The following is an 18990-nucleotide window of genomic DNA, read 5'->3' as shown; positions in this document are numbered from 1 at the left end:
GAGACAAAACAGGAAGGTTACATTATGTTTATGAAAATGGTTTTGTTAAAATAACTTCACCATTTTTCTAACAGTGAAGTAAAAAATTAAGGAAAATTAATCAATGATATTTTTAAATAAGATGCCTTTCTAAGTGAATAACGCCATAAACACTATATGATAAAATGGGTAAAAAGAGGAGATATGAAAATTTTTTAATTATTTGAATATGAAACTGAGGCAAAAATTGTAATTAAGAATACTGGAAAAATACTTTACAGCATTTAGAGCAAAATACATTTAAAGCATGTATACTACATATTCAAGAACAAATTAAAACCACTATATATAAACAATCACTGTCCATACACCTTTATAGTAGAAGCTATTCAATGACAAGTATAATGCTCCTCAAGTCAGAAAGGTGTGACCATCTCCTTAATAATCTGGCTTCACTGCCCAAAACACCAAATTACAATACAATTTATATGTTTTTCTGCTACTTCTAAATATTGTGTACACCATCAACAAAAAAGATTTCTCTGAAAATGATTAATGCATTGTTTCCTTATTGCACATTAATCAGACAACTAAACTTTAAAATTAAAGTGTATGCATGTCAGTCCTGTTGCTGTGGCTCTGTCATTCCAAAAGATGACACATCACAATTAAGAGTTGGTCATTTCAGATGAAAATGAGATCAATTAATTTCCATAAGCAAGAGGAAAAATGGTTTTATGGTGGCACAGTGGATAGTGCTGCTGCCTCGCAATTAGAAAACCTGGGTTCGCTTCCCGAGTCCACCCTGCGTGGAGTTTGCATGTTCTCCTCGTATCTGCATGGGCTTCCTCCGGGTACTCCGGTTTCCTCCCACAATCCAAAGACATGCAGGTTAGGTGGATTGGCAATTCTAAATTGTCCCTGGTGTGTGCTTGGTGTGTGTGCCCTGCAGGGGTTTGTTTGCTGCCTTGCACCCTGTGTTGGCTGGGATTGGCTCCAGCAGACCCCTGTGATCCTGTAGTTAGGATATAGCGGGTTGGATAATGGATGGATGGAAGAGGAAAAATATAATGGCAACTCATAAGGTGCATAAAGCAGCAATTATTAGTAGTAAATTTAGAAAACAGGATATTGCAGTGTAATTTCTTCTCCACAAGTGGCAGATTCATAATGGACATCTCAAAATATCCAAGAAATTATGCATCCACATAGTGTACACGACTGCACTGATTAATGTAACTGCATAAAGAAATGTTATTTAAAAAGGTTAAAAAAGCACCTTCAAGTTTATTGATTAAAACATTAGCAGGTGAAGAATATTAAGCTGTTTGCTATACTCTACTTTCTTCAGTTTCTTTTTTATTATTACTGGAGGGTGGTGTGGCATGTTGGTCAGGGATGCAAGTAAGAATTTCACTGTGCTCTTCTACTTCTACGTGCATGTTTAAATGTCATGCTTTTTTCACAGAAAACAATACATATAAATATATATTTTTTTAAATGATGTCAGGTAGACTGGGGAGGGGAGGAGAGCAGCAGTGAAAGCAGCTAAATGTAGCCTATAACAAACTGCTCAGCTCACACACTTAAAAATAGTGCTGATCTAATGATTGATCTCAAAACTTGCAAGCCTGGCTATTCTCATACACATCTGCATCTGTGCTCCTGTAATAAAGACAAATAACCACACCATGATGTTTTAATTAACTGAAACATAGCAAAAACACAGTGATAGATTGCTTATTAGACCTGATCAAGGCTTAATAGTCAATGCTATCAAAATATTAATTGGCCAACCTAAAAGGGAAATATAAATGCTTACTCCTTAAACACAATAAACAAACAAAAAAACTACATTGATTTACCACGTTGAAACATGTTAATAGCTGAAAAGGTAGCTGTAATAGTGTAATAGTCTAATTGCAGAATTCAAACATAATACAGGCAAACGTATTCTGTTTATTGTATAGTATTTTTTGTTCTAGCACATGGTATAATAAATAGAATATTATCGTGCATATATTTAAAATGTAAACGGTTTGAAGATTAAGTTCAATGTTATAAATGACAACATCATGATTGCCCATCTATTCACCTTTAAATCAACCGCAGCCTATGAGGTATTCAATGCTGGACCTGGTGCCAAGCCATTCCATTGCATACTTTTGGACAAACTCTAGGGAAAGTCGATTTTGAAGCACCAGCTAACCCAACATATGTGTCAAAACTGTATACCGGTGAAACATGCCTCCGATTCAACGTGTTAGACAATCTAACAACGGAACGCTGCTATACTCGACTCTGTATTTTCAGCAACCACAGCAGAGTATTGTAAAAGTTTCTGAATATACAATGACCCACAGACATTAGCTAAAGAATCATGACAATGTTAATTTCATTCTGATATAACAACAAAGATCACAATTTTACTCCACACACTAGTCTGTACATGCACATACTATATACACAAATATGCAGTATATGTATTTATAAAAAATATTACTGAAGACATGTCCAAGAATTTGCCAATTTGATAATACGTCCTATGACTAAATGTCTGGACAAAACTTGTGGTGTAGGAACCATGGTGCAAAACGGGTAAAAGTACATTTGTGACATTTCTGGACAGCGATCCACCAACTAGCCTTATTTCAACATCGTTCTTTTCAGCGTGTTTCCACTTACCCTGAGCACTGGAGTGAGAAACTCGGCCACCCCTAGAGCAGTCCCTTTCACGGAGTTAATGACATTCTGCATCGTGCTTTCCTGAACCGAAGACTCTTCAAACCAACCCGGCAGTGATGATTAATTTTCCTGTTACACCCAACCCTAACGAACAGAAGGTACAACGTTTCTTCTTCACCTCTCACCCGCAGAGACTACCCTCTTACGACACTACCAGTGGGTCACATGACATAAGCCACCTGATTTCTAGTTTAGACAAGCGCTTGCGCACCCCGCCTCATCCGTTCGTCGTTGTCGAAGTGCTTCGCGCAGGGCAAATAAACGTGGATTTGGGTGGGGCATATGCTAATCAGTTTATGCCAACCATTCATTCAGTTGCTAGAGTCACTTGTCAATCTGTTGTCGAGCGGAAAATCACTTTCCATTCTTGCGTCTTGCCGTTCTAGGCCGAAAAGAAATGGATAATTCCTACTTTAACATTTGCTTATCTGTGTACGTGTGTTCTGCAGGAGTGTTCGTACTTTCGAATTGCTAAGAAAGTAACATCATCTTTTCCGTTACTCAAAACAGCACTCTCCAAATTTAGAGCGGCAGGGTGTAAAAAAAAACATAATACTAACAAACAGGTGTCTGTAAAATTCAGAGTCATACTGTATTTGTTTAACAGCCCTTAAAGTTAAACTTGCTTAGTGAGGCGTGTGCGTGCACTGTACGCATATTCACTGCATAGGTTACTGCAAATCAACTAATCTTTGTTGTTTAATATCAAAGTAATCACAAAGAAAATTACAAGGAGAAAAAACAACACAAAGAAAACAATAACAAAGTATAATATTGCTAAATGCTACTAAAAAAGAACACGCTGCCCGCGTTCTTAACTGTAATAACTTGGCATCTAATGAAAATTTTATTTTAGACTTTACCGTAGTTTTCCGGAATACTGAGAGTACACCACTGCAAAAGTTTAAGCAAAACAAGTATATCCAAAGAAAGAGCATATGGTCAATTGTTAGCACAAGAACGGTAACCGTCTTTAAAGTCGTTTATTAGGGCATGACTAGTTCACAATATACTTATTTTAGTGGATTGTATTTTTTTCCAATTGGATTACAGTACATGGTGTCAGTAGCAAGATACCGCACAACCCTAGAGTTCGAGGTCCACAGCTTTTAATCACATCTTATCTACAGTATATTTTTGTGATTGTGAGTATAAACAGCCATATAAAGACAAAGCTTCAACAGAAGACGGTGCATGAATAAATTATATAATGATGTAGTGGTCCATTGTGAGAAAAACACCGGGTTATACATCCAATATAGAGCTTCAAATATACTTGATATAGAGCAAGCTCCTGTCAATCATGGAGAATCCACTGCATCCACTGAACAGTGTCATCTCCAGGCAAAGGAGCAGCTTCAGTGACAGACTGCTGTCACTATCCTGCTCCACTGACAGACTGAGGAGATCGTTCCTCCCCCACACTATGCGACTCTTTAATTCCACCCGTGCGGGGTAAACACTAACATTATTCAAAGTTATTGTCTGTTTTTACCTGCATTTTTATTACTCTAATACTGTTTTTTGTATCAGTATGCTGCTGCTGGATTATATGAATTTCCCCTTGGGATTAATAAAGTATCTATCTATCTATCTATCTATCTATCTATCTATCTATCTATCTATCTATCTATCTATCTATCTATCTAGAGAGGTGGAATATAAAAAATAGGAGTATGAAATTGACAGGATGGACATAAATCCATTTCTGCTGTAATTATTTGTTGTTGTTTTTTTTTTGCATTTTTTATTTTTCTTGCACAATATTTTTCATATAGAATAAACCTTAACAGCAAATTAAAATACTTTTTCACCTTTGTTGTTTTGCTTTCATATTATTTAAGCTTCACTTTCCCAATCTATTTCCTATATTACTGATGGTGAGAGCCACAGCAGTGCCAGGCACAAGGCAACACATGTAGTCCAGATTGATAGAACACCTGTCTCATGCTGCAGCTGCAAGTGACTTAATTCCAGTGTGTGGCTCACATTTGATTTTTTGTTTCACTATTCAAATTAAGTTTAAGAATCTAATATAAGTGTGAAAAAAATATATCTGAATGTTCTCTTTTTGTGCAAGTTTAATAAAAACAAATTAATCAGACAAAGGCGAGACTGATAGAAGAGCACCCTGAATCTGATCAGCATGACAGCTGCTGCTGTCCTTTCACAAAGTTTGCAGTGTAGGATGTCTGTGAATTTGTCAGCTCATGGTGGCATAAAAAACAAATAAAAATGATGAATCATAAAGATTGCCTAGCTGAATTGCAGTTACAACTTTTGTATCAGTTTGTAGTAACCATTGGACATGTGAGAAAAATCAGGCCTGGTGGGAACAATAAACAAAAATAGTTTATATGAAAAATAGTGGTTTGACAGTTTTAGAATTTCTACAGGGCCATTTGGTTGCCCTAGACAGTTTCTGTCTGCAAAACTTTCTCAGAAATTCTGTGTTTAAGGTGCACAATTCTTAGTCCGCCACATCTTTTTCTTTTCAATTGCATGCTGCCTCAGCACTATAATGTAATGCAAAACTGATTTTCAATGCAGAATTAGGACGAAGGTCCTAAAATCAGCCAAGTTAAAGTACAGTAAATGTTCAAACACAGGTCACATCCAATCTTTGTCACATTTTAGTAGAAAAATGAGAATTAAGCTAAGCTCTAGTGTAAATATAGCCTCTGATACACAATTTAAAGTCAACTACTAATTCTGATGAATTTGGGATGTGAGAGCAAAATCAGAGAACCCAAGGTAAAACTCATGTTAATAAACAGAAAGGTTGCAAAGACAACAGTGATGAGGCTGAGATTTGAGGCCTGAACTTCAAATCTATAAGAACTTCTGGAGAAAAGATGTTGACGGCAATGAAGTTTAAAGGAGCCATAAAAATAATTTTTAAAGAACTCTATACCAGCATCAGTGCACAGTTAGAAAAACACTTTACAAATGTATTATATTAAGTAGGATTGCTACCTTCCGAATTTGGTATCCTGCAAAGATCATTGCAAGAGCACACTGTATAATGCTCAAACAGGTGACAAAAAAGGGTATTGGCTAGTAATCTTCCGGCATTTTAATACTTATTGAAATCTTCATCCATGAGAAAAAGCACAAAAAGAACAGAGTTCATGGGAATTTACCATGTAGAAAAACATTGCTCTCTACATAAAAACATTGTCTTCTATCACAGGCTTGCTAAAGACCACCTGGATGTTGTGTATTATTCAGGTTTGCTAAGGAACACTTGGAGGTTCCACAACACTATAGGAACAATAACCAGGGATGGGTTTTGGGAGACAGGGGCCCCAGACTTGAACCATCATATGCCCAAAGTTGTTTTGAGGGAACCACAGAAAAACTTGTCAAAGCACAAACCACAAAAACAGCAAATAGTCTGGAAAATGGAAGGAACATTTTAAAAACATTATTCTGGCAGCAATTATTTTCACAATATGAAGTATTTTCAGCTATTATAGTAAAACTAAGAAAAAAATTAAATTCAAAAATAAAAATAAATGAAATAAATTAAAAATAAAAATACATCAGCAGGCATAGTTTTTTTGCCACTTTGCAGACTCTTTTGTCAAGCCACCAATGAACTTTACCTGCTGTTCAGCACAGATACATCTAGTAATTGCATGATCATTGATATGATATGATAATTGCATATCGATTCATTGTCAAATGGTTTTTTCAAACTATATATGATTTGTCAACAACATTCTGTTCAAGTATGTAGTGTTTTTAGTGAATCTCTCTATCAGTAAATCAAAGAAAATTTTTGTTTTCAATATAGATTTCTTAATTTCTTCAAAGCTGACATGTAATCTGACATTCTTTTCACTTGTGATCTGCTGTCCATAAGGCAGTTTAGAAGACAGTTTCATTTATCGGTTAATCTCAACCATTTGCTAAGCCTGTCTGTTGGGTTCAGTCTTAATTTTAACATGTCACCAGTTATAAACAGACTGACATTCTGTGAGGGGTTGCCTATATCTAATATGTATGATGTACCTTTTGGTTAGGAGTACACTAATGGAATTAACTTGGTTTACCTGCTTGCCTCTCACTGACTAGTAACACAATTATTACACAAACAATTGACAATGAATACAACACTGTACATTGAATGCAACATCGGACTACAAATATCAAAAACACACATCAGAAATGCTTGTGCAGTTTTCAAGGAGATGGAAGCTGAGTAGTCACACGAGAATGAGAACTATTCTTGAAACACAGTAGCATGAATGCTAGTTGTTATCTGCTGTTTGAAACAACGGTGGGGGAAAAATGTGAATGTGCAGCATAACTAAGATATATAATAATACTGTTTGTGCTAAGTCATCATGTGTTATATGTTGCATGTACTTAACAGAAAGAAGCTGTGTGCCATCTTCAGAACTCTTGGGATGCTTTGTAATCCAGGCCTGAGAAGGTGCCATTCCAGAATATTGTAGAGTCAGGGAATATAGACTAGACTCTACTGTGCACCTATGAAGTTAGTGATTAAGAATAGATAGGGACATCTAGATTTGCTGCAGAAGTAGAGGCATTACCCTGTATATAAAATCACTGCATTCACAGCCATATAGTCCTGAATCCAAATCTTGGCTAGTGTGCTGACCCTGGGAATTTTGCTCAGTCCCTATAAGTCTGTGTGAGATTCTAACCTGAATAGTATGATTTCATCCTACATGCTAAAGACTATATTGGGTTGAGTGGCAATGCCAAATTATCTAGGTATCAATAAGTGTGGGTATGTGCTTGAGTAAGTGTCCCCTGCAGAGTTGGAGAAAGTAAACAACAAATCTAGAGGTATTATTACATAGATAAAAATTTCCTCAAGTAAAAGTATCTGATATGGAAACTATACTCAAGTAAAAGTAAAAAAGGTAGGCTTATAAAATTTACTCAAGTAGTAGTACAATTAAATTACTTTAGAAAAAAAAAATTACTATAAATTAATAAGTATCCTCAAATATCTAAGCTGTGCATTGGAAACTGTGAACAGAATATAGAGTACATAGCAGTTAGATACTGTTCAGTATATAGATATTGTATAGTAAATGGTGTACTGTGATAGAGCAAGTACATTTCAAACAAATTTAGACTGTGTATATACATAAACTGCTCAAAAAAATTAAAGGAACACTTTGAAAACACATCAGATCTCAATGGGAAAAAGAAATCCTCCTGGATATCTATACTGATATAGACTGGGTAATGTGTTAGGAACGAAAGGATGCCACATCGTTTGATGGAAATGAAAATGATCAACCTACAGAGCCCTGAATTAAAACACACCCCAAAAATCAGAGTGAAAAAATTATGTGGCAGGCTAGTACATTTTGCCAAAATTTAATTGCAGCAACTCAAAATTGTACGCAGCACTTTGTATGGCCCCTGTGTTCTTGTATACATGCCTGACAACATCGGTGCATGCTTCTAATGAGATGACAGAGGGTGTTGTGGGGGATCTCCTCCCAGATCTGGACCAGGGCATCACTGAGCTCCTGAACAGTCTGAGGTGCAACCTGGTGGCATTGGATGGACCAAAACATAATGTCCCAGAGGTGTTCTATTGGATTTAGGTCAGGAAAGTGTGGTGGCCAGTCAATGGTATCAAATCCTTCATCCTCCAGGAACTGCCTGCATACTCTCACCACATGAGGCCAGGAATTGTCGTGTACCAGGAGCCACTGTACCAGCATAGGGTCTGACAATGGGTCAAAGGATTTCATCCTGATACCTAATGGCAGCCAAGGTGCCTTTGTCAAGCCTGTAGTGGTCTGTGTGACCCTCCATGGATATGCCTCCCCAGACAATCATTAACCCACCACCAAACTGCTCATGCTGAATGATGTTACAGGCAGCATAATGTTCTCCATGGCTTCTCCAGACCCTTTCACTTCTGTCACGTGCTCAGGGTGAACCTGCTCTCATCTGTAAAAGCACAGGGCACCAGTGGTGCATCTGCCAATTATGGTATTCTATGGCGAATGCCAATCGAGCTGCATGCTGCTGGGCAGTGAGCTCAGGGCCCATTAGAGGACATGGGGCCCTTGGGTCACCCTCATGAAGTCTTTCTGGTTGTTTGGTCAGAGACATTCACACCAGTGGCCTGCTGGAGGTCATTTTGTAGGGCTCTGGCAGTGCTCATCCTGTTCCTCCTTGCCCAAAGGAGCAGATACTGGTCCTGCTGATGGGTTATGGACCTTCTATGGCCCTCTCCAGCTCTCCTAGAGTAACTGCTTGTCTCCTAGAATCTCCTCCATGCCCTTGAGACTGTGCAGGGAGACACAGCAAACCTTCTGGCAATGACACGTATTGATGTGCCATCCTGGAGAAGTTGGACTACCTGTGCAACCTCTGTAGGGTCAGGTATCGCCTCATGCTACCAGTAGTGACACTGACTGTAGCCAAATGCAAAACTAGTGAAGAAACAGTCAGAAAAGATGAGGAGGGAAAAATGTCAGTGGCCTCCACCTGTTAAACCATTCCTGTTTTGGGGGTCATCTCATTGTTGCCCCTCTAGTGCATCTGTTGTTAATTTCATTAACACCACAGCAGCTGAAACTGATTAACAACCCCCTCTGCTACTTAACTGACCAGATTAATATCCCATAAGTTTCATTGACTTTATGCTATACTCTGATTAAAAAGTGTTCCTTTAATTCTTTTGAGCAGTATATATGAAATATATATATATATATATATAGTCTAAACAAAACAAACAGCAACCTTCTTGATTTAGTTAGTTTTTTATTGTAAGCTTCTATAAAAATGAGCTCATTATCAATTACAAAGCACATCATTCTACCCTTCACTGGAATACAATTTAAAGATTTGGAAGCTGACCACTTATTTTTATTTCTAGTAGTTCACAATAATAATTAAAACATATTTCAATGCCTTTATTATAATTTAGTATTTAAAAATGTTTTAATGTACTTTAGACAAACCCATAAGAAAGGTCAGGTCGGGTCGGGTCTCGGGGGTAGCAGCTTGAGCAAAGATGCCCAGATTTCCCTCTCCCCGGCCACCTCTTCTAGCTCTTCTGGGAGAATCCCGAGGCGTTCCCAGGCCAGCCGGGAGACATAGTCCCTCGAGCGTGTCCTGGGTCTTCCCCGGGGCCTCCACCCAGTTGGACGTGCCCGGAACACCTTACCAGGGAGGCGTCCAGGATGTGTCCTGATCAGATGCCCGAGCCACCTCATCTGCCTCCTCTCGATGCGGAGGAGCAGCAGCTCTACTCTGAGCCCCTCCCAGATGACTGAGCTTCTCACCCTATCTTTAAGGGAAAGCCCAGACACCCTGCAGAGGAAACTCATTTCAGCCGCTTGTATTTGCGATCTTGTTCTTTCGGTCACTACCCATAGCTCATGACTATAGGTGAAGGTAGGAACTTTAAACGACTGGTAAATTGAGAGCCTTGCCTTACGGCTCAGCTCCTTTTTCACCATGACAGACCAATACAGAGCCTGCATCACTGCGGACGCCACAACGATCCGCCTGTCGATCTCACTCTCCATTCTTCCCTCACTCGTGAACAAGACCCCAAGATACTTGAACTCCTCCACTTGAGGCAGGATCTCTCCCCCAACCCTGAGAGGGCACTCCACCCTTTTTCGGCTGATGACCATGGTCTCGGATTTGGAGGTTCTGATTCCTATCCCAGCCGCTTCACATTCACACTCAGCTGCGAACCGATTCAGAGAGAGCTGAAGATCACGGCCTGATGAAGCAAACAGGACAACATCATCTGCAAAAAGCAGTGACCCAATCCTAAGTCCACCAAACTGGGGCCCCTCAATACCCAGGCTGCGCCTAAAAATTCTGTCCATAAAAGTTATGAACAGAATCGTTGACAAAGGGCAGCCCTGGCGGAGTCCAACTCTCACTGGAAACAGGCTCAACTTACTGCCGGCAATGCGGACCAAGCTCTGACACCGGTTGTACAGGGACCGAACAGCTAATATCAGGGGGCCCGGTACCCCATACTCCCAGAGCACCCCCCACAGGATTCCCCGACGGACATGGTCGAACACCTTTTCCAAGTCCACAAAACACATGTAGACTGGTTGGGCAAACTCCCATGCACCCTCCAGGATTCTGCTAAGGGTGTAGAGCTGGTCCACTCTACTGCAACCAGGACGAAAACCACACTGTTCCTCTTGAATCCGAGTTTCAACTATCTGACGGACCCTCCTCTCCAGAACCCCCGATCAGATTATTCCAAGGAGGCTGAGGAGTGTGATCCCTCTGTAGTTGGAACACATCCTCCGGTCCCCCTTTTTGAAGAGGGGGACCACCACCCCGGTCTGCCAATCCAGAGGCATTGTCCCCGATGTCCATGCGATGTTGCAGAGACATGTCAACCAAGACAGTCCTACAACATCCAGAGCCTTGAGGAACTCCGGGCATATCTCATCCACCCCCAGGGCCCTGCCACCAAGGAGTTTTTTGACCACCTCTGTGACCTCAGCCCCAGAGATGGGGGAGCCCACCTCCGACTACCCAGGCTCTGCCTCCTCATTGGAAGGCATGTTAGTGGGATTGAGGAGGTCTTCGAAGTACTCACCCCACCGACCCACAACGTCCTGAGTCGAGGTCTGCAGCGCACCTCCTTGAACCGCCACCTTATCATGGTGGAGGGGTTTGCGTGTCCCAATGATCCTAGGAGCTCTGTTGTCTGGGGCTTTATGCCCCTGGTAGGGCCACCCAAGACAAACTGATCCTAGGTGAGGGATGAGACAAAGAGCGGTTCAATAGACCTTCTATGACGAATAAAAAATTTGGACGGCGTTTTCCCTCGCCCGGACGCGGGTCACCGGGGCCCCCCTCTGGAGCCAGGCCTGGAGGTGTGGCTCGATGGCGAGCGCCTGGTGGCCGGGCCTGAACCCATGGGGCTTGGCCGGGCACAGCCTGAAGAGGCAACATGGGTCCCCCTTTCTCATGGGCTCACCACCTATGGGAGGGACCAAGGAGGTCAGGTAAAGTGTGAGTTGAACTTCAACTGCCAATTTTTCTATTAAATGTCAAAAATTGACTGATTAAGAAATGAAATTCCAAACAAAGACCAAATACGATTAAAGGATCCAGTGTTATCTGTTTCTTTGTGACTTTCTACTAGATTTCAACATATCGAAATTTTCATCATTTGCCCAGAATCTAAATAATCCGCACAGCAGTGACACAGCATTGATTTCAAACAGTCTTCGTCTACTTCTAGCAAACTGAGTCATTTAACAACTGCAAAGTGCCGCATACTCTCTTATGAAAACAAGTCAACATATTTTTATTATTATATGTGTACTATACTAATTGCAATTTGAAATCAATAAGGCTGCTACATTATTTAGTTTGTTATTAAAAAGTTATTGACCACACTCATCTCAGCCTATTACAATAAAATGAACATCAATGAAGTAAACAGTATATTTGAAATACTAAAATATCCAAACAATGACATGTTTAATTGGTATAAAAGTAAGCAATTCTAATGTTCAAAACTGAATCAGTTTATAAAATAAGATTGGAAAACTTGTACCTTTTGACTTTTTTGATTGGAGACTCCTTGGACTCATTTATTCTATGTTAAACAAAATTTATATTTATTTTAATCAACTGCTATATATTGATTTTAAATTTTGTATCTTTCACAAAAGCAGAGGACAGGAATATGGGGAAAGATTATCTGTTATGGTGAACCCTAACAGGAGCAGCCAAAAGAAGAAGATCTTTACTGACATGAACCTTGTATCTTTTAGATCATTCTTTTTGAATCTTAAACAGATTGTTAATTTATTAGACCTGGAGTAATTAGGATTGGAATGTACAAGCAGCCTGAGAAAGGCAAACACTGCTTGATTATTCTTGTAATCACTGTTACTTTCAAAATCGAAGTGAAGTTAGGCCTTTAAGTTTTTGTTCATGCTGGGCAGAGAAGGAAGGAAGGTATGGAGAGCAGAGCAGGAGAAGGAAAAGCAAGAAGAGCAGAGAAGGAGAAGAAAAAGCAATAAGAGCAGAGAAGAACAAAGAGCAAGGCTGGGAGCATGTGCTTATAGCACATTGTCACACCCACCACATGACAAACCATGTGAAGCGGGACCTGAGTGTAGTGGGTCTTAACCTTTAAAGTCTCCTTTTAAATATATTTCCTACTTTTGCTACCATCAGTTTTACTGTTGCTTTTATTACTGTTGCTTTATAATAATATTAATTATATACTGTTTGATTGGGTCAAGGTATATTGTTAAGAGCACCTGGTGTGGGTGATTGTCATATTCCTATATTAGCAGATGAGAAGACACATCTTCAATACAAAGCAACGTGGTGAAGGGGCACCTGCTTTGGTGATTGGCACAGGTGTAGCTGAACCGTTTGGTCTACTTATGCTAAGCTAGCAAGTCTCTTTGCTTAAAGCAGCTGTCCATGTGCAGGTAAGACTGTACACGTGGGGTGCTATAAAGCAGCTATATTAAGGTAAAATCCCTCGATAATGCACACAATCAAAATCATCTCTAAATACTGTAGCTCACAATGCAAAATGTACTTATCATTATAAAGTATAATTTGAAACAAGGCCTCCAGTAAAGAAAAACAGTTTTGCAAATGAAGTGCATTAGCAGACAAAATGCTTTTGAATGAAGTGCAATCTGTATATAACCAGCATAAAGAATTCATTTTTAAAAACTCAAACCATGCTTAATATGTTATCTCTAATTATCAAAGTAGGGCGTCAATACATCAATAAACCAGCTACAGTAAAACTGTTGCGGTTGTGATGCACAGTCTTAAGTACTGTTGAACAAACGTGTAGGGAGGTGTTGCAGAAGTTATTGGGCGATGAAAAGTACTATTCATATTTCAGCTGTTCAGCTGAAATGTGCTTAGACAAATACAGAATGAGTGTGTCGTCAGAATAACACATCAAAGGAGTTTTTTGCTAAGCCTTTCGTTTGACCAATTTTAGGTGTAGTATGCACCGTGAAAGGTAGGCACTACGGACTCGTTTTGACGATTCAAGCCCCCTTATTATTATACAGAAATTACTGCTAAATATTACAAACTAACTAATGCACACTACGCATGTTTAATCATTTGCATATGTGCTAAGTGCACCTACAATTACGCACAGAAGGGGAACATCTTTTTTAAAATGATGCCGCCTGTCATTTTGCTTATTCTTTTGGTCAGTGGTCACTGCTTCATTCGTAACAATAAGTGGTTATCAGAAATTTACAATATTCGCAGCAATATTCAGTGCAACTAACTATGCTTTTGTAATCATTTATACTGCATTTTAGGCGCCCCCTATGTTTCAAAATCAGGTTTTTGTAAATGTGAGGAAGAAATTTGCATAGAGAGGTAACTTCACAGTTTTTGGGGTGCAGTTTACACCGCACAATGAAGCTGTTAGGTTTTATGCACTTGGGACCGAACAGCACTTCTAAATATGACCAAACCTGTACCGTCTTTCTTTCTTTCTTTCTTTCTTTCTTTCTTTCTTTCTTTCTTTTCTAAAGAAGATTGTCGCTGCTGCCACTACAAATCTCCACATGAAGAAAAAAACTATAGTCACAGCTGACGAGAGGCATGATGGGGCAACGGTGCCCAATAAACTGCTCTATTACACCGTGACATACTGAAATATGTTACTCTGCTGGAAGAAACGAGTTAACTGCATGATTATAATATCGACTAAAGTTCTTCGAGTTTGCAAATCAGGACCTACGACCCACAAAATTTTTGTCTGTAGTTTTTGCATGTAGCCAGATAATTGTTATTTGTAATGAACCTGACTTGAAAATGTAACGAAGTACAATTGGTACTAAATATAATTTTTAGGCAGTAAAGGTATTTAGATTAAAAAAATGAAAGTAAATGTATTTCGTTACTTTCCATCTCTGGTTTCCTGAGATATAGGCTGTCATCCTGTCTAGAGATGATTTCTGCCCTCTAGTCAACACTATCAAATGCTTTCCCATGCCCTCTCGGTATTAAAAGAAGTGCGTTTGGAAAATCAAGTATTTCCATCTGTGCATTTTCTAACCTATCTCTAGTTCTGAATCCATATACATGAATTTATGCTATGAAGGAGATATGCTCAGGGAAATACAGAAGAACACGGCAGAACACTGTAATTTATTGGCACTTTTGTAGCAAGTATATTTGCTGTAGACTTGACTTTTAATAATCTACATTTCAAAATGAAAAATATAATTAATTTATATTGTATATTCTGTAGTTATTCCCGTAAAATTAACCTTTGTGTGCGTGAAAAACTGTTTAAGGGTGCTGCATAAGTAGTGATTAATGGGATTTACAAATAAACATGTTGTATAACACCTAACACCATTCCAGCGCAGATTACAAATACATTATATCACCATTTACATAGAGCACATAGTTGACATTCTTACAGTCCCACTGTGGGTCTTTGGTATGAAATGGCCTTCTAGCCTTATAAATGGGAATACAGATTCTTGCACCACATTAACACTGTCTGCCTAAACAGGATGTAAGCAAATCTTTTATTTCTGCATTTTTAAATCCACGGAGCGTTTTGCTACTATTATATGTTTGTTTCTTGCATAACTTCCTCTAAATTGTTATTTCAATTAAGAGATTTTTAAATGTCATTGTTAAACTCCACCTATTTTTATGGTTGGAACCATTTACAGTCAACAAGATTTTACCATGTTTTATATACATAGCACAATTTAATTAGAACTTCTGATTGTTTTTATTAATTTTTTATCTTTTGTTTCAAACAAAATGCAGAAACCCTTTTTTTTTTTACAGTTTCAGAACATGTAGATCAGGCGGCTTGTTTAGTGTTAGATAGTGACTCAATGGGGGAATTCGATTAACAATGTAGTGAAGTTTTTTAATTATGCAGCCACTGAGTCTGCCTTTTTTACTATTCCTATTTCCAGAAAGTCCCATTCGACTACTGCATCTTTCTTGGCCTTTTTAAGGTAATATTCTATCCAGCTTTCCACTCTGTTGCAGTCTTTTATTCAACAAGATTTCCCTCATGGTCTCTAATTTTGTTTATTTTTATTACCAACATTTTATTAAAGGGATGATTTATTCAAATTTCAGTGGACTTGCACCATGTTGAAGACTGGCTCCTACCTTACCCCTAGTGTTACTAGGTAGGACTCCGACCTTCTATAACCATAAAAATTTGGCTTAAGTGAGTAAGAAAATTAAAGGATGTATGGATAAATATTATTTCTGTTAGTCTCTGTGTAATACACTTTGGTTATCTATTTTTCCCAAACCCACTTCATCGAATTATGGGAATGCAGTAAGCTGGGAAAACAACTAAAGCCAACATTTGTTAAAAATAATAGCAACAACAATAACAATAGGTTTTATTTTGCTCAAAATTTTATCAAAGCTGACTTATACATTTATGTTAGGTGAGGATATATTACAACTGCAGACAGTCGGAGCACAGGCAGTTAAGTTACTTGCTCAGAGTCACACAGTGAGCTGAAAGTCAATAGATTTAGCCACCACAATAGCTGCCTGTCTAATGAATGGTGAGTGTATATTAAAATGTTTGTTCCTAACTACAAAACTGAAAACATTACCTCTGTATTTAAGTTGCACTGAAATAGTAAATGAGTAAGAAAAACTGATGGGAGGATGAATGCAATAAGATTTGTTGTTTTTATTCAGTCTATCCTTTTCAAGAATTTGTTTCTCAATCTCAGGGTAATGGCCAAACAAATGGCATGCTATGTCAAAGGAGAAGATTGCATATGTTAGAACAGGTAGTAAATAATATGAGAAAAGGGTCAATTCTGATTCATACTTCTGAATGAGGAAGTTCTTGCAGTTAACTTGTGTGAGAGACACAGTTACAGGATGAGAATGTAGCAATAAGGGATGTGGTTATTTGTTTTTTGGAAAATTACTGAAGGTTCAGATTAACAAATACAATGCAGAAATAAAATCACAGAACCAGGCCTATTTATTCAAAATTATAAATAATGGTTCAGGAAATTCAGGACTCTTACTTTCAACTGTTGTATAACACCTTTCTCTAGTAACACCATCCAAGTGCAGATTACAAATACATTGTATCACTATTGTGAAGTGTGAATAAGCAAATTTAAATAATTGCTGGGTCTGTTAACTTATTAATGACCTAGGTTGCAAGCGTAAATATATTTAGTATTCCTTCTTGAAAGTGTAACAAGAAGCATATTGCATATACTTCTAGCTATTTGTCAGAGTTACAATACTATTTTACTCACTTTTACATCAATTCCCCAAGGTATAATATGACTAATTATTCAAATCATCTAGTTAAACAAATTGTCGTGTATCACACTTTCCACTTTGCTTCTCTTCATTTTGATTCTGCCTGTTCCGATGATGCTTATGGTAGCAACATGCTATTAACGTGGCAACCAGAACACACTATATACTATGCACATATTGAGAATCACTTAACACTCCCAGGCCAGGAAAGATTTATTTTATTTAATTTAATTAAATGTATTTATTTATTTATTTTTACCTCTCACAGGTGCTTATTAGGAAAAAAGAATAAAAATAATCCAACAGTTAAAAAACAAAATAAATATTGAACACTTTTAATTAAATTTAGAATTTTAACAATAAAGCAGAAGGAAAAATAATAACAAATTACTAAATTGAATAACAGAAAACAAGTTAAAGAAACATATTAAATGCAAATTAAAAACAATAGAAAACATTATTTAAACTATAAAAATCCATCCATCCATCCATCCATCCATGTTTATACTATAAAAAATCAATTAAAAGAAAGGATCAAACAAGTATATTTTAACTGCCATATAAAAATATCAACAGTGCTAACTTCTCAAGCTATTCCACAGGTTTGGTGCATAGTGACAAAAAGCTTTTTCTCCAGGTATCCTAGCTTAACTTTAGCAACATTCAGTAAATCTTATCAAAGTCACAATTGATCAAAGGATATTATATTTGTGGAAATGTGTTTTGCAATTCTCCATTATCATTATCTAATTTCCCATATTTTTCAAAACTCTTATTAATTATAACCTTCAGTACATCACTTTCTAAGACTGTGATTTAGCTTTGAATATAAACATTTTCTGTTACTTGTCCTTTGCTGTCTAAGTTTAATTTAATTGTAATTATTTTTGTGGTTTTAAAATAACTTGTAAAATGTGGACTCCCTAGTAAGACAGGAGGTCCTTTAACATTAACCATATGTCAGTTCTGCAGTGAATGAAGACATTTTTTCCTCCAACTAAACTGTTTGCATTGTGGATTATCATCTCAGCAAATGTCAGTTAAATTATGATTTACACTAAGGGCTGGAAATCTATATGGTAACATTGGGTCTTGAGACATATCTAAACTTCACTGAAATAACCTCCAAGTATGTTTACTGATGGATATAAGTTTACAAAATACTTTATGACATACTCAATTTCTTCATAGCACTAGAACAACTGCTGGTTATTTATTAAGGACAGTTAACTAAGCCTATCAAATTCCTTGGAACAGTGTCAAATAACTAGTGCACAGCTTGTACATATGCTATGTCCAAAAATATGTAAAAAAATGTACCTAAGCATTAACATTTCACAGTATCATAAAAGACATGCTTACAAATTCAAAATGTTGTTTTCTTTAATTGGAAGCACGAATTATATACATCAGCGTGGCATAGTTTCTGTTCTCTTAGGGGGTATTGCAACTGTACCAGCGGCATGGCTGCGATATTTGTACCCTTATAATAAGTACATATTTTTGATGTACAGTTGCCATACGCCATGAAAATAAAGACAGCACGACAATTTGCACATCTTAACCCCCTGCAGATTTCTCAAGTTCTTACAGGCTGCGTACTTTTGCGGCATTCCGTCAGAATCACGTTAAGACTAATGCACCCTGTTGTTGTTGAGCGGTCCAAGAAGATATCTCTATTGAGACTGCAAGCTTATGTAGTTGTATTCTTCAATAAATCAGTGCGTACACAAATAGTAAATGAGGTCAACCTTTTAGAGAGTATCGTCTTTGTATACACACATTTGGACAGTTTAATAAGTGTGTTCATTATATTGTATTTATCTGAGCTAAAGGAAGTTTTATCAAAACATAAAAGTATATAGCATCTTTAAATTGATATCTTTCAACCAATTCTTTTCTTGAAGTCTAAGAAGAGATCTAACCAAAAGGAGCCGACAAATCTACAATGAAAAATATATATTCAATATTTCCTTT

General features: G+C 37.7%; 1 protein-coding gene across 1 annotated transcript in view; it reads right to left on the bottom strand.

Moving 5' to 3' along the window:
* The window catches only part of atg3 (autophagy related 3), a 55361-nt gene extending 52460 nt beyond the window's left edge, over nt 1–2901 (bottom strand). Inside the window, exon 1 of the mRNA XM_039745164.1 lies at nt 2665–2901. Within this exon, the coding sequence (XP_039601098.1) occupies nt 2665–2736 (72 nt within the window). The 5' untranslated portion in view covers nt 2737–2901. The remainder of the gene's footprint in view (nt 1–2664) is intronic.
* Between the last annotated feature and the right edge of the window lie 16089 nt (nt 2902–18990).

Source organism: Polypterus senegalus, chromosome 2, assembly GCF_016835505.1.
Source record: "Polypterus senegalus isolate Bchr_013 chromosome 2, ASM1683550v1, whole genome shotgun sequence".
NCBI lineage: Eukaryota > Metazoa > Chordata > Cladistia > Polypteriformes > Polypteridae > Polypterus > Polypterus senegalus.
This window is presented reverse-complemented; position numbering and strand designations above follow the sequence as displayed.